Below are 25,192 nucleotides of genomic sequence, written 5' to 3'. Positions count from 1 at the left end.
GTTGTGCTTCATTCATTGATGAATCCCCAAGTGCCCTTTCCTTATTGTTAACTGTTATAAGCCAGACCCCCAAAGCTCAAGTTCCCTGCCTTGGAAAGAATTACTACTGGAATAGGTGACTACTATAATTCTACTCATGTGTTTAGAAGAGCCCAAAAAATAGCTTTGTATACTACAAAGCTACAGTAATCAAAATAGCATGGTACTGCCAGAAAAACAGACACATAGATCAATGGAACAGGATAGAAAGCCCAGAAATAAACTCATGTGCTTATGGTCAATTAATCTATGACAAAGGAGGAAAGAATATACAATGGAGAAAAGACAGTCTCTTCAATAACTGGAGCTGGGAAAACTGAACAGCTACATGTAAAAGAATGAAATTAGAACATTCTCAAACACCATATACAAAATTAAACTCAAAATGGATTAAAGACCTAAATGTGGGACTGGATACTATAAAACTCCTAGAGGAAAACATAGGCAGAACACTCTTTGACATAAATCACAGCAATATCTTTTTGGATCCATCTCCTAGAGTAATGGAAAGAAAAGCAAAAATAAACAAGTGGGACCTAATTACACTTAGAAGCTTTTGCATAGCAAAGGAAACCATAAACAAAACAAAAAGGCAACCTACAAAATAGGAGAAAATATTTGCAAAGGATACAACCTACAAGGGATTCATTTCCAAAATACAGAAACAGCTTATACAGCTCAATATCAAAAAAATAAACAACCCAATCAAAAAAGGGGCAGAAGACGTAAACAGACATTTCTCCATACAGATGGCCAATAGGCATGTGAACAGATGCTCAACATTGCTAATTATTAGAGAAATGAAAATCAAAACTACAATGAGATTTCCTCACACAGGTCAGAATGGCCATCATCAAAAAGTCTACAAACAATAAATGCAGGAGAGGGTGTGAAGGAAAAGGGAACCCTCCTGCACTGTTGGGGGGAATTGGTGCAGCCACTATGGAGAACAGTATGGAGGTTCCTTCAAAAACTAAAACTAAGTTACCATATGATCCAGCAATCCCACTCCTGGGCATATATCCAGAAAAGCTGAAAAAACTAATTCAAAAAGATACACGTGCCCCAATGTTCATGGAACCACTATTTACAATAGGCAAGACATGGAAGCAACCTAAATGTCCATGGACAGATGAATGGATAAAGATGTGGTATATAAATACAGTGGAATACTACCCAGCCATAAAAAAGAATGAAATAATGCCATCTGCAGCAACATGGACAGACCTAGAGATTATCATACTAAGTGAAGTCAGAGAAAGATAAGTATCATATGATATCACTAATATGTGGAATCTCAGAAAATGATACAAATGAACTTATTTAAAAAACAGAAATAGACTCACAGACATAGAAAACAAACTTATGGTTACCAAAGGGGAAAGAGGCAAAGAAGGATAAATTAGGAATCTGGGATTAATAGATACACACTACTATATATAAAATAGATAAACAAGAACCTACTGTATACCACAGGGAACTATATTCAATATGTTGTAATAACCTATAACAGAAAAGAATCTGAAAAAGAATATATGTGTATATATATACATATATTATATATATATACACACACACACATATATATATATATATATAACTGAATCACTGCTGGACACCTGTAACATTGTCAATCAATTATACTTCAATTAAAAAAAAAGTCTCCCAGAATCCTGTGATCTCAATATGCCATTAATTGGGTAATTTGAGGCAAATATGTATGTCTTAAGACTCATGATTAAAGATGTCGATTTTTCACAAGGCAGTAAAGCAGTTTTTCCATAAGGAACTAAGACAATCCTTTTTAGTCAGCAAAAAGAAAGATACTTTGAGTAAAAACTATGATTTATACAGAACATCCATTGATCTTTATTTGATTTGACAAAATCTTCATTATTAAAAGACAGGTAATAAAATCTGAGCTTACATTGAATCTGCAAATTAAGTTCTATAGTATCTAGAATATTACATAAGAAATTTCGGCAGAGGGGGAGAGAGGATAAAAGCATCACATGCAGATGCTCCTGGCAAAGGGGGAACTATATCTGCAGGTGAGGTCCATCGTGGGCAGTGCATAAAAAAATCCTAGAGAAAATGCAATCGACTTACTTGGGTGAAGTGTTTTTCCTTTTGGGGAGAGGGAGCAGTGGCATTGAGGTGCAGGAATTCAAAGGTATGTGCAGAATGGCTTCTCCATTTCAAAATGATAATAAAAATATTTAGATCATGGCACTAGGGCACCTTTGAGGAAAAGAACACCTTAACCAGAGTAGGCTCATTGCATAATTCTTTAGTAATATGTACAATTTTCAAGTAATGGAGCGGACTTAGAGTAATTTTACTTTAAAAGTGGCTATCTATTTTTCTTCTCACCCTCTGGGGCTTGATCTGTTTCAGCATCGCAGGGACACTTTTCTACACAGTTTCTAGGAAACCATCCTCTTATTCTTGAAACACCTGAGGGAGAAAATGAAACTGGTATGAAATAGTCAGATATACCCCAATGACATTTGTGAGACCCATTAGTCCTATTACTTCCAATTAATAAGCTTTTAGTTAGACTTTACCACCCCCCACCATCTTTTATAAGCACAATTATGAGGTTAAAATTAAATAAATAAATAAAATTTTCAAAAAAAATGTTCCTAACAAGCTAGAAAACAGATATTTCCCAAATTCCATCATCTGGGGAAGGAGCTGACGTGGTTCAGGAGAGCCCCAGTGGAGTGGGGGGAACTTGGTATTCACGTACATGTGTGTGACCATGAAGGAGTATGGCACTGTCATACTTCATCTGTTCCGGGCGACTATCTCCCTGTAGCCTTTGTGAATTTTCCTTTTAGACTTTCTCTAACTTGTGCACTTCTATATCAAGCTTGCCTAAGCTGTCACATGGGTTAATTTATGATTAACCCAGTGTTTTCAAAAGAGCATCCTGGGTTAATCTTTACTTTAAAAAGGAACAATTCTTAAAAGTAAATAAAAAAATCAAAGACACAGTTTCAGTTCATTAGTTTTTATAATAACTTAATAGGACGATTCATTCAATGGGGGTGCGTATAGCACAGCAGCTTAGTCATAGGCTCTGGAACCAGACTGCGTGGGCTGGAGTCTTGGCTCCATCTGCATGTAGTGTGGCCTTGGGCACGTTGCTTAGCCTCTCCACGTGCCAGTTCCCTCACCAATAAAATGTCAATGACAGCACGGACCTCAGAGGGCTGTTGGGGACCTGAATACCACAAGTGAAGCATTTCCGCAAGTGCCTGTCGCACAGTTAAGTATGGGGTGTGATGTTTGCTAATCATTGCAAAGACCCGATAAATACAAGTGTATGGAGGAATAATACAAAGAGCTTCTTTTTGTTGTTTAATGATGTGCCTTCCTATTTAGTTCCCCTAATGCATGTGACGTGACTGTTTATAAAAGTTATTCTTGTAAAATTTGCAGTTATTGCTGGCAGTCTTGTCCTCTAAACACCCCCTTCCACTTTCATACCTTCTTTAATGGAATCATCAAGAATTTTATCTCCATACAACCAGTATCTGAAATATTTAAAAGATTAAAATTAATTTTTTTTTTTGGCTAGATGCCAATTTCGTCATTCAAGAAGAAATTCACTGCTTTCTGTCGCTTACCGTAAGCCTCTTGTGGCTAAAATGAACTCCCCTTTCTGTAGCCTTATCCGAGGCTCTTCAGTGCAGGGGCTCGTGAAGAAGGTTTTGATTCCTCTATTCAAAGGACAGCAGGTACCACTATAATCTTCTATTACTTTATACTGAACCTGTCATCAGTGAGCAGAAGAACAATTTAACATTAACCCATACCTGAGGTTTTTTAAGTTTGAATGTAAACTGTGAAAGGTAGACCCAAAATATCAGGCAAGTGTTTCCCTCCTGGTTCCCTATCTACCCTTTATAGGAGGTAATTAATTGATGCTTCTAATTCTCAGGCTTTTTCTTACCCTTCATTTCAAGCACATGGCTAAGAATGACATTTTAGAAGCAGTGCTGTCCAGTAGAACTTTCTGCAGTGATAGAAATGTTTTATACTTGTGGTATCCAGTGTGACAGCCGCTAGACACATGTAGCAACTGAACACTTTTAATGTGGCTGGTGCAACCAAGGGACTTAAATTTTAATTTTATTTAAATTAATGTAAATTTAAATAGCCACATGTAGCTAGTGGCCGTTGAATTATTCCGTATCACTGTAAGGACGAGTTTCACACTAGGGAACTATACTGAGGATACTTATCTTCTGACAATATAAATGGACTAAATTCCCTCCAAACCTCCAGTCCAAACTATTTAAATGAAAACAAAAGTAATATGCATTAAATTTCAACAAATGTATTACGAAATATTATTTAATAAAAGCTAACAGTTGGTTTTTACTCAAAGGCAATTTTAAAAGCTACATAGAAGTATAGAGCCTGACAAAAGAAAAAGAAATTAGTATCATTGCAAAAGAATTACTTACACTTCTGACTCTTTTATCTGCTTTTTGTTTCAACTGTTCTATCTGTTTGGAAGATATAAAAAAAAAAATGAAGTCTCTTATCTCAATGTTTAAAAACAGGCTTTCCTCATTTACTATAGCACAGTGACATGACAAACTCTCAATTTTCCAACATTTCAAATTGCTGACAATTTAAAGGCCGCCTTTTTTTTTTCTTTCTTTCTTTTTTTTTTTTTAGCATGGAAAGAAGGCCCTATAGACTAAAAACTGGTACTGAAGTGGGGCCTCCTTCTCAGTGTTCCCTCTCCAATGTCTTTATTCACAGAGCACTCCCTGTGGCCCAGGAATCAGGGAGATGTGCTCTCTGCCCTCAGGGGGCTTCTGGGCTTGTCCCTGAGGTGAAGAGGATACAGAGACTCACTGATTCTTTAGAGAGACAGCAAACAGACTGCAAAATTCACCAACAATGAGTCTTGTTTAAAAGTCACCATTTCAACTCCTTTTCTCCACTTATTCAGCAAGTTTATTAAATGTTACTACACTAGATATAGTAGGGGAAATAACCTCTGCCTAGAATCTTGCCAAGTTAAGTTAAAGACATAAGATACAAGAATTAAATAAAAATGAGACCTCACGTGCTAATATACATTAGTATATGATTAAGTGCCAAATCCAGCTGAGTCTAGAGTGGGGAAGTAAGTCTTTATGGAAGAGAGGGCACTGGAACTGGTCTGAATAATTTCTGATAAAGAGGAGCTCAGATGACATAGAAAAAACAGTGTTGAGGAAGAGTTAGGGGTCAGGAATGTACCAGGAATTCGCTGAGTAGACTAGGCTGATTGGAAAGGATGATTCCTGCTAGGATGTAGGTGAAAGGTAGCTTTTGGCCAGATTTTATAAAACTAAGTTAAGGAATCAGGACTTTATCTCACAGGTATGGAGAGATAAGGAAAGATTTAAATAGAAGGAGGGACATGATACAAGGAGTGCTTTAGAATTTAGATTCATTTGACATACTGAAAAAATTCTTATTACTTATTTTACTATAAAATGCCATCGGAGTTAAGAAGTTAAGGGGAAGAAGGTGAGGCAAAAAGGCAAGACTATCTGAACAAAAATACTCACTGTTAAGCTGTACTGGTGACAGCCTTCTCTTATTGGCCAATCCAGTCCATCTCCTTTGGGGACCCCTGACCACGTAAAAACCTGTTTAAAGTTCTTCCATCTACTTCCCATATCATAAGGAAAAACAAAGACTTCATCTAGTTGATAATATTGAATTCGATCTTTAGCCTGTGGGTAACAAAGATGTAAGATGGCAGATACATCTGTCTTAAATGGCTTTTAGTAATATACTATTGAGAACATTTATTCCTCAAATTCGTACCATTCCTAAAACTGCTTCCTCCTTGTTGTAACGTTAGAGCACACAGGAGAAATAAACACACTTATCACAATATAGGAAGAACTTGACACACAATACCAACCTTCTATGAGACCATCCAGAGAATGTCTGACAGGAGTTACTCAGGAATATGCCTAAATAAGACCAAATTTAAGCATTCAAAAACGTTTATTAAAGGAGTTAGTAACTTTATTCCATATAGAAAAAGTCCTCAATGTTCCTGCTTGTTCAGCAGAACAAAGGAATCCAGGTGTAAAGAAGACATATTGATAAGGAGGTTTAAGAGGAAACAAGGGTTTATTCAGGATGGAAGGAACCGTTAGGTGGGGTGCACTAGAATGCAATGGCTGCATCCTGGGTGGCAGCAACACCTGTGTGTGAGTGGCCAGGAAAGGTGTGACGGGGGAGTCATCATTCTGTGAAAATTATTTTTTTTAAAAGCTAGCAGGTATGTGTAAAAGATCTTCTTTCAGTTTTATATACCATTACATATGTCTATATACTTATTTATGTAGGCATTTATATGTACATCTTATGCATATATATATAAATATTCAGGTTTCATAAATTATATTCTAGGCATTTAAATTGTTAGCTTTTACTTAAAGGGATAAACTGGCTTAGAATTTCTGATAGAAATTTCTAAGAAATTTCTTAGAATTTCTGAATTTCCACTGACACCTAGTGGTATAGAGATACACCATTTATTCCTACAATAAGTGTACAAATCCAGTTGATACTTACAGTGTAACAAAATCTGTAATTTTGATACATTTTAACTTAATATCAATACAATCATTTATTTGATTTTTACTGAGCAACAGAGTGCCAGTTTTAAAATAACTTCTAGATTTAGCATGGCACTTTACAAAGAGCTTTGGTCATTAGCAAAAAAACACTGTTAATCTAATGTCAACACATTATGCTAACTAGAGATGATACCTTGAAATATTTTATTATCAGGGGATAGTATTTTAGGGAAAAGCTTTTGCAGTTACTTATAAAGTGATGTTGATGTTAATTCAATTAAAAGAATTGTCAAGCTGTAACATGATAACATGTAAGTCCATCCCCACCCAGACAGTAAAGGGTAATTTCTTTTCCCTTTTTATAAGCAAAAGCTTCAGAGTCTTCAAAATGAATTAAGAGCCTCAGAGAACAGAGATCTAGAATATTAAGAAAGAAAAAGTGCTAAGGATGAGAGTAGCTTACAGAAACAACCAAGGCACGGTCTTTAAGAGAAGCACTCAGTGAAGATGGGTGATTCCAGCAACACTGTGTGTTAAAAGGTGACAGAGATGTGCAGTAAGTGCTACAGGAAAACGCTACAAAAGTACTTAACTTAGTCTAGGGAAAGTCAAGGAAGGTTCCTTGGAGGAAGTGACAGCTAAATTAAGTGTTGAGGGACAAGAAATTAGGCAAAAAATAGGGGGAAAGAATATTCTAGGCAGAGGGAACAACATGTGGATACAGAAGCATAAGATGTGCAAACTATTTGGTATTAGCTGGTATTGAGTGTGAATGGGGTGGGAGGGGTGGAAATGAAGTTGGAGAAGCAGGTAAGAGGAAGACATAAAAGGTTTTATTGATATTATGCATAAGCTAAGGAGCTTGGACTTAAACCCGTACATCAGTGGTTCTCAAAGTATGCTTTGCATACCTCCTTGAGTCCCCAAGACCTTTTCTTGGAGTTCAACAAAGTCAGACAACTTTCATAATAATACGAAGATGTTATTTGCCTTCTTCATGGTGTTGACATTTGCAATGGTGAGTAAAATTGCTGGCACCTTAAGCGGGAATCAAGACAGTGGCACCAAACTGTATTAATAGGTGCTATATTCTTCACTGCTACACAGTCATAATTCAAACAAAACCAAACCAACAAAAAGCCCAGTTTTACATAAAAATTTCTTGATGAAGAAATAAAAATTATTTTTATTAACTCTCAGCCCTCAAGTAGATGTCTTTTTTTTTTTTTTAAGTAGATGTCTTTTTAATATTCTGTGTGACAAAATGGAAAGTACACATAAAGCTTGCCAAAGTGCTTATCTCAAGAAAAACACTTGTTTGAGTTGTGAGCTAACAAAAGCTGTGTAGCCAGCTTTTTTCATGTAACGCTATTTTTACATGAAAGAATGAGTAATGTAACAGAAAAACCAAGGTTATTCAGACTTCAGTATTTAGTGGACGTCTTCTCGAAAATGAACAAAGTCAGGCTGTTACTTCATATAAACAACTGAGTATTTGTTGCCAGTGGAAAAAATAAGGCTTTCAAGTGAAAATTGGAATTTGGAAAATTTATAGCCACCACTATGAGCTTGACAGCTTTCCAACATTTAAAGATTTTCCCCATAAAATTGGTAGTGATATGAATGAATGCGGCTTTTAGATATTGTATAATGAAATGTGTCAACATTTTAAAAATCTGTGTAACGCTGTAAACTACTATTTTCCAAATGACCAATGCCTGATGCCCTATATGGGTACCAGATCCATTCAAAGAGCAAGATAGTTTGATGGATTTAAATACAAAAGAATACAAAAAGTTTACTGATGTAGTTTCAGATCTCACATGCAACTAACCTCTCAAGAACTAGCACTTGTCAAGCTTTAATGTATTATCAAGGAATATCCACTATTATCTAAAAGACATGTTAAAATACTCCACCCTTTTCTACCTACTTATCTGAGGCTGAATTTTCTTCATATACTTCAATCAAAGCAGCATATCTCAACAGATTGAATGCAGAAGTATATGTGAGAATCCAACTGTCTTCTGTTAAGTCAGATATTAAAGAGATTTATAAAAAAAAAACACACCACTTCCTATTTTATTTTGGAAAATTTAATTATTTTTCCCAAAACACATGTTATCTTTATTAACATATAATGGATTTATTGTTTTTTTAAATGAAATAATAAATATTCAAAGATTTTCTCAGTTAGAAAATAAGGCAAATGTCAATAGATATAATACACATTAACAAAAGCTCTTTAGTGTCCTTAACAATTTTTGAGAATGTAAAAGGTCCTGAGACCAAAAAGTTTGAGAACTGCTGCTGTAAATGAAAGCTCACCAGCTGGCTGCCAGGGGGCTAAATATGTCCTACAGGTGTGTTTTATTTGTCCCACAAAGGTTTTTTGTTTGTTTGTTTTTAATTTGAATTGCTTGCCAATGCTTAAAAATAGAAAGGAGGTAACACAGAAATCCAGATCTCTGACTTTTCTTGGAAAAAAAAAAATTATACGATCTCACAATACTGGGTGAGGATTTCCCTGTGGCACCAATCAGCTTCGTCTGCCGGGCAGCTGTGGCCCACAGGCTGGCTCCCCGCATCTAGGTTATCTGCCCGGGCTGTAGCGCATTTGGGTTTACAACCCCTGCTACAGTGATAGTGAGGCTCTGAGAAGTTTTAAATAGGGAGTGGGGTAGTCAGATGTATTTTTTATATCAGAATCACAATGGACAGTGTGAAGTATGTACTGGAAGTTGTGAGGTTTGTAACAGCTAAATGTTATAAGCCCTATCTGATGTCTAAAGCCTATGTGATGGCACCTTGGTAGGACAGAAGTTCCTTTCCCAATGGGTTGCGTTCTCCTCCAGTCTGAGAGAGTACAGCCAAATGGTTTCATGTGTGGCTTAGGCCTCTTCAACAACTCAGTGTGTGAGATAGCTCTGTGGGAGTCATATTAAACCAAGAATAAATCAAACGGTTCCTATGATCACCTTTTATATGGCATGCAAATGACGTAAGGAAGCCATTTGGTAGCCAAGTTTTCATTTTGGGGCATTTATTAGTTAATCTGGTCTATTAGTTAATAAGTACCTTGTCGATATTGAGGAAACAATTATAAAATTTACCTTCTCTTCAATCCATGATTCAACAGAAGTTTTGTTTCTGAGAATTATTTTCATCTGGAAATTAAATGATAAATAGTAAAATTTCATCATGTGACTGGTTCATTTAAGATTATCATCTTTACACTAACCCTACGAGGTAGTTTTTATTGTTCCACTCCATAGATGAAGATATCAGGATAACAGAGATTAAGTAACAGAGTGTGGTCCATCTGACTCTTAACCACTGTACATCTTCACATGAATGATTACATCGATCCACAGTCAAATCTGAATCTACTGTTTAAATAAAAAATCATGTTTTAAGTACCATCTTCTGAGTAAGTTTTTCAGAGTATTAATAAAATATTGATATAATCCATTCAATCAGTATTATATAGATGTATTATGCTATTAAAATCTTTTACCACTATTTTTAATCTTAAATGCACGATTAATCTATTTATTACACGTAACAGGGACTCATTTCAGTCAACCTAGATATTTTGCTTGCCGTAAAAACTGAATATTTTCAGTCTTGATTCTATTTTTTGATTTTCCTAGCTATGACAATTCCATTTATGTAGGTTTTTACACCACAGGATTTTAGTTTATTTCTAATATGATTCTTAATTATAGGGATTGGGGAAAATTTTTCAAAGAATTTGATGCCAGGCTAGTAGAAAACGTGAACTATAACCAAAACCAGGTTATTTTAAAACCAAGAGTTCAAAAAGGGCCGGGAGACGCATCAGGGCCTCAAGCCCAGCGTTTCTAACTCTATACGTCCTGCAATTCTGTGAAGTCTCCATGTGCCTTCGTGTAGACAGTGTGATGCAGTAAGAACAACCCCGGACTGGGAGTCCTTATCATATTCCAAGGGCCTAGCACAACACCTGGTCCACAGTGGGCTTTCAATGAATGAATAAACTAATGAAGCGAATGAAATGAGTCATAAGAACTATTTTTTGATCCATTCAGGGCCACATCCTCCTTCTCTGTGTTCTCACTGCACTTTGTACATAGATCTATGCTATACACATGACCCTGTATTAATTAACTCTTCACTACTCATTGTGAGTCCCCTAATGGCAGGAACCTCTTCATTTTCATTCTTGTAGCCTCAGTAATTAGCAAAGTGATTCATCACAGAGTAGACATTAAATAGCACCTATATTACAGGGTTGTTATGGAGATTAAATGAGCTGACACATGTAAAAAGCCTAAAACAGCACTCAATAAATGTTAGCTATGTTATTATGATTTTGATTTAATATATGCTACTATAAAATAACAATAATCATGTTTGTTGAATATATGTTTATTGAATACATGAATGGATGATCTTGGCTATGTCACTTAACCTTCCTGTGACTTAATTACTCATCTGTAAGGAAGGGAAAATAATACTCCTCTTCGACCTCTTTTGGAGTTGATGTGAAGATCAAGAGAGACGGTGAGAAGAGCTTTCTCAAGTATAAAATGCTATATAACTCTAAGTTAGTATTTTTAAAATTAAATCAATAACCTAGAAATTCTGGCAAAGTCACTTCAAAATTATCTGACTAGTAGAAGATTAAATTAATCACCTAGATGGAATAAGTAATAATAATCTCCATTTCACACTGCATACGTAAATGGAAGCTTTATCTCTTTCTCGTTACAAGCGCCCCAATAACTTGACAACTTTAGCTAGAGGTAATAGAGGAACTTACCTGGATAAAAAACAACATTCCAACAGCTATGGTTGTTCCTAAAGCTAATCCCAAGGCAAACAAGGTGGCAGCAAATGCAGCTAATCCAAACGGAATAATCGGAAGAGGATCCCTCCGGGCTGCACTCATATCAATCTTTACTGTGTTCCACCCAAAGGAGAGCTATAAACAATAACAACAACACACACTTGAAATACTTGGTTGTCGTAAACGGTCATACTCTACTGTACCATTTAAAATAACTTGGTCAAAAAGATCAACAAATGACAACTTGACACTGTGGTCATAGCAAACAGAGCTGTTTCTAATCAATACTGTGGTTTGAACTCATACTGATATGCACGATGTCATTCTTCAGTATTCTAAAACGTTTTTTGTTTGTTTGTTATTGTTCCCTCAGAAAGTGTTAGGTAGACCACACAAACATTACTATGCATGAACAACACCAATCTAAGCTGTAACTGCGTCTCCCATCCTCTCCTTGTTTTCCTCTATTTACAGTGATTTCCACAGCGACAAACATAGCCTAGGATTCAGTGGTTTCTTCCCTCATGTTCCACAACGAGAGGTTTAAAAACTAGCAAAATGCAGGCCGAATATGGCCTGCTGATGTGTACTGCCTGGCCTACAAAATGTTTTAAAATATTCAGAGTTAGGTACCAACATTTAGAAATTTAGTGATTTAGGAATCAGATTTCACATAAAAAGTCCAGATTTTCAGATTTTTCTTGAAAAACCAGATGATCTGGCATCACCAGGCTGGATTTCCAAACATCAAGAACTGGCTGAAGTCAAATATGGGTTGTTCCCTGTGTGAAGGACCTGTGTTTTCCAGTTTACCACATCCCACCAGGCCTGTTTCCCTCATTGACCCTCCAGGCCTCTTTAGGGACCTCAATTTGTGACTACTGAACTTTATCTCATGACTACTTGCCCATAAATCAACTCAGTCAGTTGCACCGTATCTTAGAATGTGCACCTGCTCTGTGAGCCACGTTCCAGGATGCTGGATTTAGAAATGAACAAAAGAACTACATCTGGCCACAGGATCGAATGGAAACAGAAAGCACTAGTATTGTCTTTTTTCTCCCTCTTCTGCTTTTTCCTCTAACTATTCTTTACCGCAGCTACCAAGTTTGAAGTCCAGTAAGTTATAGATAGTACTAAAATAATTGTCAACTTCAACTAGAGCATATAAGGTGAGTTTCCAGGACAAAATAATCTTTCCTCATCTTAAAAACTGTTTTACTGCTTTTTTAAAAGGAATCCTTACAGAGGATTATACAACAAAGTTCTATTTCCCCACCTAAATTGTAGAAAGCATATTTCCAAAAGGAACTTCTTAAATAATCTTAATAACTACTATTTAAGCTGGCATGATTTTATAACATTTTCACTTACCCGATTATAAAGCTGTGTATACATTGTCATAACAAAAATAAAGGCAGCATGAATACAACCCAGTGGTGCTAAAAGGAGAAACAGTGTGAACGAAGCATGATTTTGATAACCACAGCAGTTGTTGATCCAAGGGCAGTGATGGTCCATCTTCATCACACACCTAACAAGAAAAATTTACATAAAACGTGAGGCAGAAAATCCTGTCTACTTTAAATAACTTTGGTCTTCAAAAGATCAAGCACATCGGAATCTAGCATGTCCATGCATGGTCACAGAGGAATTACACTTCATGGAACAGAAAGAAAAATCTTTATGAGTTTTTAAACAGTGACTTCTTTTAAATTTTAAACAACACAAGAAACGGCAGGCTTTGTAACAGCATCTGAGGAAAAGATGTCTGCTACAAGTGACTTTGTTTATAGAAGTCTGGAGGCCCACTGAGAGGTTCATTATAAAGAAATGAGCACGGTTCCTCATTTTCCTCTAGCTCTGAAATGCAGTGACTGAAGTGGAAAACAACAGAGACTGAACAAAATTACTTATAAATTTCCACTGGGGTTGATGGGGCCTAGCAGACGCTCGTAACTTCCTTCCTTCCTGTTCTTATCCTTTAGATGTGGAGTCTCTAAGCTAAGCAAGCTAACTCCGGAATATAAGATGTGGTTTAATGAGCAAAGTCTTACTCTGTTTCCCTTCCTTGAGGCTGCTAGAAGAAAATTTTCTTGCCTCAAACTAAACTTTATTTGCTCCTCCAATGGTCCCCCTAATGGTCCTCCCCCTCAGCATTCTCATCATAAATTTCTTATTTATCAGTGGACATAGGTGTTCATTAAAAAAGGTTCTAGCTTAATTCACATTTTTCATAGTGATTCTGTTTTCTTCCAATTAAGTTTTGTATATAAAACACCTGTGATAACAGGCACCTGGATTCATTTAGTAGATCTGTATGAAGTGTAAATGTTAGTCAATTAAATAATGGAAAAAGCAGGTCTCCTTTATAATTTAGACTCAGAACAATTCCAAGGCTAGCCAAGATGACAGTCGACAATTAATCCTGATTTATGAAAACAACCTAAAGGTATAACTTTTTACCCTGCTCTTGGCAAGGCAAGAAGCAAAGTAAACCTGTACTTTTCTAGAAAAATCTTTTCACTTATAACAAAAGAGTAATACTTATTAACAGAATTGACGATGTAAAAGTAAAATGAAGATTATGACACAATTATTTTGACAACATTATTTATAAAGCAGCCACCTTGCAGAAAATAAAACTAGGATTGATGTGGTAGAAAGAATAACAACAAAAGACCAGTAATCAAGTTGATCAATCCCCAATAAATAGCAAAGACAGACAGTACCTGTTACACTTTCTGCAATGATGTGACCGTGGTGCCTTGTATGCTTGGCAGACTTTACAGTATTGAAGGTACATGCTATCCTGAGAATTTTCCTTGGCAGCAAAATAGAAACAAAACATAAACCTCTGGGTAATTGGAAAAGTGATGTTGCTGTTACCAGAAATTCATTATTTAAAAATATTTTAACTCAAATGGCTGGAAATGCAAGTTAAAATTCAAATTCCATCCTTTCCCCATCTCCCATAAAAGAAAATCAAACCATAGTATTTATTCATAAGGCATGACTTGTTATTACCAGGCTGCCCGTTATTTCTGAATACTTTATGGTTTAAAACAGTAGTTTCCAAAGAGTTTTTCTCAGTTATAAGGGATGTTAATATGTTACATGAAAAAAGATCCTAGAGCCAAACCACACTGTAGAATTATGAGGTGAATGATATGCAGTGTTTCCTAGAAACTTATGCACTCATCACCACCCCTCCATTTTTTTTTTTTTTTTTTTAATGCAGAAGTATTTAATGAAATTGCTTTGGGAAATACTAACTTAGATCCATACTTTCAAACCAGTATAAAATAAATTCTTTGAGCTCTAAATGACTGGTGATTAGAATAATACACTTAGTCTCTACCAAAGCGAAGAGCAGGCTGTGTCTGACCTTATTGGTTGGCAGATAAGGCAAAAACTAAATATATGATTATCATGAGGGTTCACCATCTTAAGGAATCTTTTTCTTACCGGTTTCCACCCCAGAGGGACGAAGCCAGGACCAACAAACATGGCATTGAAGTAATTATAAAGAATCATGACAGTCCAATTTATCAACATGATAAAGTTCATGCTTCCTCCAGTGGTATGTAAGGGCCAATACCACAACACAGAGTCAATCATGGCCATGGTAGAACATATTGCTATAACACCAAGGGCTATAATGGGACCCCAGTGACAAAGTCTCTTTACTTCTTGTAGATTTTCAAACTTGATAACTGAACAGAAGGTACCCATTTTGGTGAGGAAGAACTCCTTCCTGTTTTCAAAGAACTATAGATTTCCTTTTTCTGTGCACACATTTCCATGTGCCACAAGTCCATGTGTGTTCCTTAATTGTCATGCCTTCACACTGTGGGATGTTAATGCAGATTACGCCATGTTCACTGTTACACACTCTTTATGTTTTCTAGGAGAATCCAGTACCTTGGTTTGAAATCCAATCTAAAGAAACAAAATGAGAAAGTTCGGTAAGACATTTTACTATGTACTGTATTTGTTAATTCCAATAATCACCTAAACAAAAGCAGCTCACAAGTACTTTACTATGGAATGAGTACCTCATCAAACATCAAAAAGAACTATTTTCGTCTTATCCAAACTTTCCTCATGTCTGAATAGCACCTAAACTGGACACGTGATTCTAAAATGGTTGTTTTTATTCTTTTGTTCCCAACTTGTCAGAGGACTGCGTCTATGCAACCGTTTAGTGAATGGTTTGAGGAGACGAAGAATTTTAGAGCTGGGAAGGAGGGCCTTAGGGTTGGCCTAATCCAGCTTCCTTCTTCATAGAAAACAAAATGGCTTGGAGAGGCTCAGTGAGTAAACCACGGCGGTAACAAATGAACTCAACAGAAGCCAAGTCATCAAACTCCCTCTATGGAGCTCTAAACTGCCTCTTACCCAGTCTCGAATGACATAAAGTATGATCCAGAGATGGTCTACACCATTTGCCTGCGGTTGCCCCCCAAACACTAACTTAAGGGTCTATCTGTGTCAAAGTAAAGAAGCGGGAGGGTGAAAGCAAAGAGACTGAAAGGAAGGGAGGGGAGAGATAAGTGTGTGTGAACTCAGGACCGGAGGCGTATATGAGAAGGAACATGATGAGAATATTTGAGAAAAAAGAAAAAAAGAAGAGGAAGTGTCTCGCGGAGCGAGGGACGGGAAAGTCAGGACGGCGAGCGCCGGAAAGATCTGTAGAAGGGTATTTCGGACTGGACTGGAGTGAGTCAAGGGAAGAAGATCAGAGGAACAGAGTAACAAAGACTTCCATGCAACAGATGCCGCTGCCTTGTGCCTCAATTTCCCGCCCGTGTCATGGAGCAGAGCGCTTAGAAATCCTCACTCAGGGGAAGAACATCTTGGTAAGCGTGGTTGGTCTCAACATTCTGGAGACGCTGGCCTCACTCGGGTGGGGCGAAGACCGCCAAAATCATGGTTACGTCCCGTGCTTTGACTCCCACCTCGGTCTGGTCCTCAGTGCCCGCTCTTCGGCCATCGCATTTCCGCGGCGGCTCGGGCTCACCCGGAGCAGGTTTTCTCCGGCTCGGATAACTCCGTCATGGGTACCTCAGCCCAGCGCAAGTAGAAAGTAAATCCTGTGTGCTAGAGGCTAGAGTGCGGGACCAGCCTCCACTCTCGCCTTGCTCCGCCACCGGCCTCGCCGCAGCTCTCCCGCTCAGGCTCAGTGCGCAGTCTCCGTGAGAGCCACTTCCGGGAGATTCGCCGCATCAAACTTCCCCCTGGAAGCAAGCCCCTCTGACTTGTAGCTTGGGGAGCCGGAGCCGCTTTCCAAAACGTGGAGGGGCAAAAAATGCTTTCGGTGATTCCCGAGAACCCGCATATTTTTTAAGCTTTTGGGGGCACTAACTGAAGGGCTTTTCCCTAGCGAATTTCTTAATCTTGTAGCCGGAACGGAAAATAAAATCGCACCCTGCCCAACTTCCGGAGGACCAAGATTGCGAAGAACAACCAGGAAGCGGTCTGGCTGGGAGCTGTACCGGCTTCTCTGCTCCGCTCTCGAGGGAGCTTCCCGCGTCCCTACACCGTCTTTTCCTGCCCCGCGTAGCCCCAGTCCTGACCTAGGCTCCGGCCCGGACCGGCCACTCCGGAGCCGCCATGTCGTCCGACTTCGAAGGCTACGAGCAGGACTTCGCGGTGCTCACTGCAGAGATCACCAATAAGATTGCGAGGGTCCCCCGACTCCCGCCTGGTGAGAGCCCTGCCCAGGCCGGGCGGGGGTGGCCCGGAGAGCCGGGAGGGTTGGGCAGTGGGGGATGGAACGACACCTGAATAAATGTGTCTCTGAGGCGCGAGCCTGGAGGGAGGTGGTGTTGGGGCCTCCCAGAGGGATGCTTGAGGTTGGTTGAGGGTAAGGGTCGAATCCAATCTGGGTTGTGGGGTGCACTGTAAAGAGCCTTTGAATTCTGAGCCATCTGGGCTCTAATCTGGACTCCGCTGCCTTGTGACTCGTATAACCTTGGGAACGTTTCTCTGAGTCTTAGTTTTGGCTGGGTTTTGTTTGTTTGTGAAATGTAGAGATGTGAGAGTATCCAAAGAGAATAAGTGAACGTACCCAGATCACGGGTCTGCATCATACAGTAACGTTGTTTTGTTAGTAATGTTGTTATTATTATAGGCAGCAAAGCAGTGTTAAGAGTCATAGTACCCGGATTCAAATCCCTGCTCTGCCACTTAGAAGTTGTTGTATTTAGGCAAGTTTCTTAACCTCTCTCAACTTTCCTTCTTGGTAAAATGGAGAGAATTGTGCGTCTCTCATAGGGTTTTTGTGAAAATTAAATGACTTAACATATGTAAAGCCCTTTCTTGTTGTTAGCTGCTATAATCATTAGTACCTTTCATACCCCCATCCCCATTTATTATTTTTCATCCTTCCTGGGGATCCATAACCCAGTGTTGTGTACAACTTGGTACAGGATAATTTTTCTCACTTTTAAAATTCCACATTTTTCATCCAGAAGAGTTTTGTTTTTGTGTTTTAGCACAACTCATTTTCGATACTGGACTGTCAGTTATGTGAAGGTGGGAGCTATGTTTGATTTCCTTGGCATTTAGAACGGGCTCAGGAAAATGTTTTAAGTGAATGAACAGATACATAAATATGATGTCTTGTGATTTTTGTCTGTAGGTCATTGTTTTAGGATTTATTTTTCTCTCAATACAGATTTAATTTGAGTATTTAGTTGCAGAAAAGGTTGTGGCTTTGGTGCTCAGTTTTGTTAGGGAAATTGAACCATCTACCTTCGCTCTGTGGTGTAAAGTGTAGGAAAAGGAGTGCTCATTGATCTGTGAACTGGTGGGCAACTTCCTTGCTCCACCTTGTTAGTCAATCCGTGATGCCAGCAGTAATTTCTGCTGGACCTAAGTTGTCATTCCTCTTTCCTTTTCCCTACCTCCCCCCAAACTTTTGTGTTTGTAAATAATTTTCTTCCTTTATTTCTTTGTTTTTCTTTTTTTAATATATAAATTTATTTATTTAGTTAGTTAGTTATTTATGGCTCCATTGGGTCTTCGTTGCTGCACGCGGGCTTTCTCTAGTTGCGGTGAGCGGGGGCTGCTCTTCATTGCGGTACGCTGGCTTCTCATTGCGGAGCATGGGCTCTAGGCGCGTGAGCTTCAGTAGTTGTGGCACGTGGGCTCAGTAGCTGTGGCGCACGGGCTTAGTTGCTCCGCAGCATGTGGGATCTTCCCAGACCAGGGATCGAACCCGTGTCCCCTGCACTGGCAGGCAGATTCTTAACCACTGCACCACCAGGGAAGTCCCTTCTTTGTTTTTCTTACCCCCACCTATTTTCTATTAATAGGGACATTTGCTTCAAGCCAGGATCTCTGAATTTACACCCCACTCATCTCCTGAAGTCCCAGTTAGTTCTGGAGGAGGTGGAGGATGGTGTCTTAAAGAGGTGTTTGAGTCCAAGTGAGGGGACAAGGGGAGAGAACCAAGGTAGCATATAGGTACCAAGCTCTGCTGCCTTGGAGATTTTTGTGGCGAATTGGCTGATGGCCTCATCACTTCATGATACATCACCTCGCCTCATCTCTTCAGTTCTGCTTTCCTCCACTGCCCAAGATCATCTTGATTTTTGTTGTCATTGTCGTTGGAGACTACTTCCTTTGACTTCAGTCCCAGAGCCTCAGAATATCAGGATTTGTGGTTTCCATGGGATTTTTGCTCATTTTTAATTGTGATAGTTTTAGCTGAGGAAACATTTTTTTGTTTGGGCTAATAGGTTTTGTACTGGGAAGCTATTCTATAAAGTAACAAAGTCATTCCTGGGTGCAAAGTTGTAACAGCCAATTCCAAGAAAACAGATTTGTTACAATCGATTTTTTTTCTTACCTTTATATTTTAATGTAACCATTCCTACCGCATAGAAGGAAACCTTTGAATTAAGTACCTTAAAAATAAAGGTCTTCACTCTCTATTGGTACAGTATAATGTAATGCCCAAACACAGCAGCTACATGAGAATTGAGAGGAGAATGTATAACTGGCACTGGAAAAATGCTTACCGACTTGAATAATTAAATGATAGTAATTCTTGAAAATGCTGTGGTTCCCCTCTTAATAATTACTTGTACTTACTCATTTTATAATGTTTCTAGTTGATAAATAGAGAAAGATGAAAAATATATCTGTGTAGTTATGAATTTCAGATGTATATCTGTGGACTAACAAATTAATATGTACATCCATGGCAAAAACCAGTATGAATAAAAGTAATTATAATCTCTTCCTGGCATCTTTGGTGGTTGACCCAGAATTTACCTGAGTTAAGAAGGTTAAAAATTGGAGCAAAATTTTCAGTCAAAGCAGTTTGTTCCCCCAAATATTAACTTACTGAAATGGAAGTAGAGTGGGTAGGATTGATTGCAACTAAGTGTGTGCAATGTACAATGTACTACCTCTGCTGTGCATGTACAGTGTATTAAAGTGTTACTTCCAAAGAGAATAGAAAAGATTGAAATTTTAAAACTTTATTTTAGAAAAGAAATTTGATTATTCTATGATACATTTTAAACAATAAAAAAAAAACTTTCCTGTTAGACTAAAGTGTTTGAATTTTACATAGTTTTAGTAATTGGACTGATGAGATAGATCAGTCCCTTCTTAAATAATATTCTTATGGCACTGTATTCAAACTTTGATTTTAATGATTAGTATTCTGTGGTAAAGTCAGGACAATGGATGAGTGGAAACCATTGCTAATACTAATTGTGACACTCCTTTTCCTCTGATGATGAATCCTAAGAGGGGGGATACTTCATAGGGGCAAAGGTTCTGTTACTCAGGCAGGCTTCCTGAAGGATCTTAAACAAAATGTTCTTTTGCAATTAGTTGCTTACCTCACCATGAACAGAGAGATAAATGGTCTGTTATGAAGCCTATCATTTTGTAGATATAGTCAGAAATACCAAGAAAGGCATTATGGCAAATTGATTACAGTTCACACATGGCATCAGATCTGTTTAGAATCCCAGCTCTGCTGCTTACTAGATGTGCAGCCTTGAGCAAATAGCCTAGCCTCTCTAAGCCTGTCTCCTCCACCTGGAAAATCGGGGGTAGGGGATAATAGTTTCAACCTTACAGTGTTGTAAAAATCAAATGAAACAAAGCATATAACACCCTAGCACACTTTTTTTTCTCCCCAGAGAAAGTACATGATAAATTAGCCACTAGTGATACTGCTGTTGGTGGAGACAACAGCTGTAGGGTTAGTCAGGACCCAGCTTCTCAGACTTTGTGATGTTAGTTGAACTCTTAAAGGAACCTTGGACCTCAATTTTGCTTCCTTTCTGTGCTAGACTAGAGTTGGGTGAATCTCTCTTGATGAACACCTACATTTGAGGGGAGATGAGTGATTAGGGTCTTCGGGATGTGGACTTGGAATGGGGCTTTGAACTCAGGATATCAAAGAGGGAGTCAGGGGGAGAAGTAGAAGTGGTGGGGCAAGACAGGTGTCCTTTCTGGAAGGAAATGCTTCAGTCTAACTGATTGGTTATGCCAAGCCCTGGAGGCTTTTGGACACCATCTAGACATGGCCGTGTACGGAAGAAGCCATAGCATTGTTCCATGATTCTCTCTTGCCTTTGCAAAGTGGTTGTAGTCAGAGGATTCAGAAAAATCTGCTTTTATTTATGAATACTGTGGTTTGCTTAAAACATACGTGGCTCTGGAGCTGTAATGTTGATGTGTAGCTATTGAGCACTTGAAATGCGGCTGTTGCCACATAGTGAAATGATAATGTTTTGGATGTATTGAGTTAAATATTATTAAAACTAAAAAAATGTATATATTAAAATTAACTTCTCTTGTTCCTTTTTACTTTTTGAAATGTGGCTACTAGAAAATTTGAAATTACATTATGTGACTCGCGTGTATTACATTTCTGTTGTTCTATAAAATTAGAGTTGAAGAGATGGTTCCAGACCTAATTCAGGAAGTCAGGTACAGAATGAGTTGAAGTAGAGTGGGTAGGACTTGAGTTAGGCATATACACACACGCACACATACCCACACTCTAATCCCAGAGGATCCTCTCTCCCTTAAACAATTTAGTTAACCTAAGTAATAGCTTCATTGATTAAAAAAACAACAAACTTTTAATTTTAGAACAGGTTTAGATTTACAGAAAAATCACAAAGATAATACAGAGAATCCCTATATACTCCATGCCCAGTTTCCTCTATTGTTAACATCTTACATTAATATGATACATTGGTTGCAGCCAGTGAACCCATATTGATACTTATTATTAACTGAAGTCCATACTTTTTTCAGATTTCCTTAGTTTTTTACCTAATGTCCTTTTACTATTCTAGGATCCAGTTCAGGGTACTACAAAACATTTAGTAGTCATGGCTCCTCAGGTTCCTCTTAGTTGTGACAGTTTCACAGCCCTTTGCTTATTTTTGATGACTTTACAGTTTAGAGGAGTACTGATCAGATATTTTATAGAATGTTCCTCAGTTGGAATTTGCCTGATGTTTTTCTCATCATTAGACTCGGGTTCTAGGTTTTTGAGAGGAAGACCACAGAGGTTAAGCACCATTTTCATCATATCACATCAAGAGTACACACTGTAAGGTAACTTATCACTCCTGATGTTAACTTTGATCACCTGGCTGAGGTATTATGTGTCAGGTTCCTCCACTATAAAGTTACTCTTTTCCTCCTTTCCGTGCTGTTTGGAAGGAAATCACAGGCACAGCCCACACTTAAGGAGTAGGGAGTCATGCTCCGCCTCCTTGAGGGCTGAGTATTTAGGTAAATTATTTGGAATTCTTCTATACAGGAAAGATTTGTCTATTCTCCTCCACTTATTAATTCAGTCAGTCATATCCATGGACTCGTTTATTAAATACTTCATGTTATATTCTAATACCACTTTATTTTGTTGCTCAGATTATGCCAGCTTTGACCATTGGAAGCCCTTCCATCTGGCTTTTGTGTCCTTTTGCTATACTCCCATCATTGTGGGGTTTTTTTTCCCCCTTTTTAACACTTTCATACTTTCTGATATTATAAGGTACTCCAGGATCATCTTGTATTTTTCCTACACCAGTCCTAGAATCACCAGCCATTTCTCCACGGAATCCTAATTCCTTTTATTGAAAAATGGTGTTAGAAACCAAGATCTGGACACTAGGTGTGCTTATTGGTACTGAGGTATTATTGGTTCTGGGCCCTTTCAGCTCACAGAGCAAGGGGAAATGTGTGTATACTAACTCATGTATATATACATATTGATAAAATTTTATATATGAAACCATCTATATTTATAGTAAGCTAAACATGAATTCATACTGATATCTCCAACTCTAGTCCTTTATCACAAGGATCATTCTAGAATGGCTTTGTTTTAACATTATTTCATTCATAAAGGGAAACTTGCCATTCTAAGTGGGAAGATTTGCCCCAGTCCTCACTGATACAGTTTTTCTTTTTCTGTTTCTCTGTGCATAACAAATGTGTTGCTGAATGCTAGGACTGATTGATTCATTCAGTAAACACTTAGTGAGCACCTATTGTGTACAGCTCTCTATGCTAACTACAAAATTATGACAAACATGTGTCAAGAGTGGTCCCTGCCTTCAAGGAGCTGGAAATGAGGCTGAAGGGAAAACTACAGGAACCAATTTCTAGTGATCATCAGGGATGCTAGGGCAGAGCACAGAGGTCTAGGAATTCAGAGGAGATAGATCCTGTTCCAGGAGGTCACCTGGAAGGATGGTGGGATTTAGCTGACAAAAACGGGGAAAGAGTGTACGAGTTGCAAGCAGTGGGTTTCTGTTGTTTCGGAAGGCTCAGAATCCCCCATTCTATCTTATGACAGCAGCTCCTTGATTTCCCGTTCAGGAACCCCCTAAACCCAGTCTTGGTGGAGCCGACAGGCTGCCATGCCCTGTCCAGGTCAAGAGGTGAACACTTTACCCAAGCGAGGACATTCAGTGAATTTTTGCCAGGAATTGGAATTTTAACTCTCCTTCTGCAGAGACTGTCAGTGAGTTCCTGCTCCCTTGGTTTCCTGAGCCACCCTGGGTACTGTCTTCCCTGAGCTTGGGGACTCATCTTTTCCATTGATTCTGTGAGCCACCCTGAATTATTCTGATAAATTCCCTTTTTGGCTTAGGTTAGCCAGAATCAGTTCTGTTATATTCAACCAAAGAACCTAAATGGTAGCTTGAACAACGGCTTAGGGTGGGGGGGAGAGGGGGTAGATGTGCTTGGGTAGTAATGGATAGTCTGGTTAGTATGCAGAGCACATACGAGAGAGCTAGTAGTTGGAAATAAAGTTGGAAAGGTCGCTTGGGTCTGGAATGTGGAGGGCCTTGACTTTTAGGCTCAAGTGATCCAATCAGAGCCACATTTTAGAAAGATTAAGTGGGGGAAGGGGTCAGGTAGGGAAAAAGGGAAACCAGGGTGGTTGGTAGCATAGCTTCTTTCGTAAATTCTTGCACTGACTACACTATTTATTCCATTTACCATCAGTTTTCGAGAACTGATTATATGCCAGGCTCTGTGCTAAATTTTAGGACTAAGACATGGTTCCTGTCTTCCCAGAGCCTCCGAGGTAGAAGATAAATCAGACCTGTAAGTGTGAGAGATAAATCACGAGGATTAGGTAAGGGTTCTAGGGGTTTTCTGCAAGAGTGAGTAGTTAATTCTTCTGTTGGGTTAGAAAAAGCTTCAAAGAGGTAGTGATTTCTGAAGAGAGTTTTGAATAGCAGTTTGCCAGGTAGTCACAGTGAAGATGGGCAGAAGCATAGGGGTTAAAGATCTGGAGTCCTGGAAATACATCAGGCTTAGAGATAAAGGTTTGGTCCAGGATACGCTTGTCTTGTTTCATGTTCTGCACTATTGCAAAAATACAGTGTGGTTCTCTACTATAATTTGTGGAGATGTTAGATGGATTGACATGTACCAGAAGCAAGTAAATTTGGGGTCGTATACTAAATTTTTAATCTGGCCATATGTAGGCTTAACTTTCTCAAAGAGGGAAAATCAAGCTGAATTTTAATTCTAAATGTGCACTTTTCTTAGGGAGAAATTCTTAGAGTACACACAAAACACTTTCTGTGATAGCTACCCCCTAGTTTGGGGGGGGGGGTTGGTGATCAAAGGGAAGGAGTTGAGGTTATCAGAACCTAGTTATTATTCTAGTAAAATAATAACTTCTATTAAAGATTCCCCACTTGGTATTAACTATCCTTCTGAAAAGTTAGTCAGCTGCTAGGTATTGTACCCATTCAAGCTTCCTGACTTTTCTAGTCTGTTGTATTAGTCATTGGGTTTCAAGTCACAGAAAGCCAACTTAAATAAAGAAAAAGAAATGTGTTGTTTCAAAAAACCAAACCATGATAAAGTCAAGTAAAACCTGTTCCAGAGTTATCTGGAGCAAGAAACTAACTAACAAAATCTATTTAACCTTCATCTGTCTATCTGTCTATCTATTTATCTGTCTATCAGCTTTGCTTCTTTGTAAATGTAGGCTTTCATTCTCAACCACTGGAAATTGGCTTGCTCCTTGTAGCTAGAGCAGTGGATGCCAACAGCTTCTAGACTCACATTCTCATAACTCTACCAAGAGAGAGGAAAAGACTTTCCTGTTACTCCAGGACTTTGATTAGTCTGATTGGATCTTATACGCATCCCACCCTCACCCCGCAGACCAACGTAGCCAGAGGGGTTG

General features: G+C 38.5%; 2 protein-coding genes across 18 annotated transcripts in view; one reads left to right on the top strand and one right to left on the bottom strand.

Annotated features, from left to right (window-relative positions):
• Positions 1 to 1,879: 1,879 nt before the first annotated feature.
• ZDHHC6 (zinc finger DHHC-type palmitoyltransferase 6) lies at positions 1,880 to 16,667 on the bottom strand. Of its 4 annotated transcripts, none has more exons than XM_059900311.1 (11): positions 16,443 to 16,667; positions 14,950 to 15,423; positions 14,214 to 14,305; positions 12,856 to 13,015; positions 11,455 to 11,616; positions 9,764 to 9,817; positions 5,622 to 5,789; positions 4,518 to 4,559; positions 3,675 to 3,820; positions 3,535 to 3,581; positions 1,880 to 2,496 (listed from the first exon to the last, which is right to left on the bottom strand). In XM_059900311.1, exons 2-11 carry the CDS (start codon positions 15,214 to 15,216, stop codon positions 2,393 to 2,395), a joined length of 1,242 nt encoding a protein of 413 aa, XP_059756294.1. In that variant the 5' UTR covers positions 15,217 to 15,423; positions 16,443 to 16,667; the 3' UTR covers positions 1,880 to 2,392. The 4 variants fall into 4 exon arrangements, with proteins under 4 accessions (XP_059756294.1, XP_059756296.1, XP_059756295.1 ...); XM_059900313.1 differs by having other exon boundaries at positions 15,406 to 15,423; XM_059900312.1 differs by lacking the exon at positions 16,443 to 16,667 and adding an exon at positions 16,325 to 16,434.
• Positions 16,668 to 16,948: 281 nt separating this feature from the next.
• VTI1A (vesicle transport through interaction with t-SNAREs 1A) overlaps positions 16,949 to 25,192 on the top strand; it is a 415,946-nt gene continuing 407,702 nt past the window's right edge. For all 14 annotated transcript variants that reach the window (XM_059899431.1, XM_059899429.1, XM_059899426.1 and 11 more), the window contains exon 1: positions 16,949 to 17,191. In XM_059899431.1, coding sequence (XP_059755414.1) covers positions 17,098 to 17,191 — 94 coding nt within the window. In that variant the 5' untranslated portion in view covers positions 16,949 to 17,097. The remainder of the gene's footprint in view (positions 17,192 to 25,192) is intronic.

This window comes from Balaenoptera ricei, chromosome 16, assembly GCF_028023285.1.
Source record: "Balaenoptera ricei isolate mBalRic1 chromosome 16, mBalRic1.hap2, whole genome shotgun sequence".
In the NCBI taxonomy this organism is placed as follows: Eukaryota; Metazoa; Chordata; class Mammalia; order Artiodactyla; family Balaenopteridae; genus Balaenoptera; species Balaenoptera ricei.
The sequence above is the reverse complement of the archived record's forward strand: the minus strand, read 5'-3'. Positions and strand labels throughout refer to the sequence as shown.

Bases quoted from the DNA above. Each gene is read 5' to 3' on its own strand.
- ZDHHC6 (XM_059900311.1), bottom strand. From the start codon at position 15,216: ATGGGTACCTTCTGTTCAGTTATCAAGTTTGAAAATCTACAAGAAGTA. The intron at 14,306-14,949 runs GTAAGAAAAAGA...TTTGCTGCCAAG, and splicing joins TCCCTCTGGGGTGGAAACCG to GAAAATTCTCAGGATAGCAT. The intron at 9,818-11,454 runs GTAAGTTCCTCT...TTTAATTTCCAG, and splicing joins GAATGTTGTTTTTTATCCAG to ATGAAAATAATTCTCAGAAA.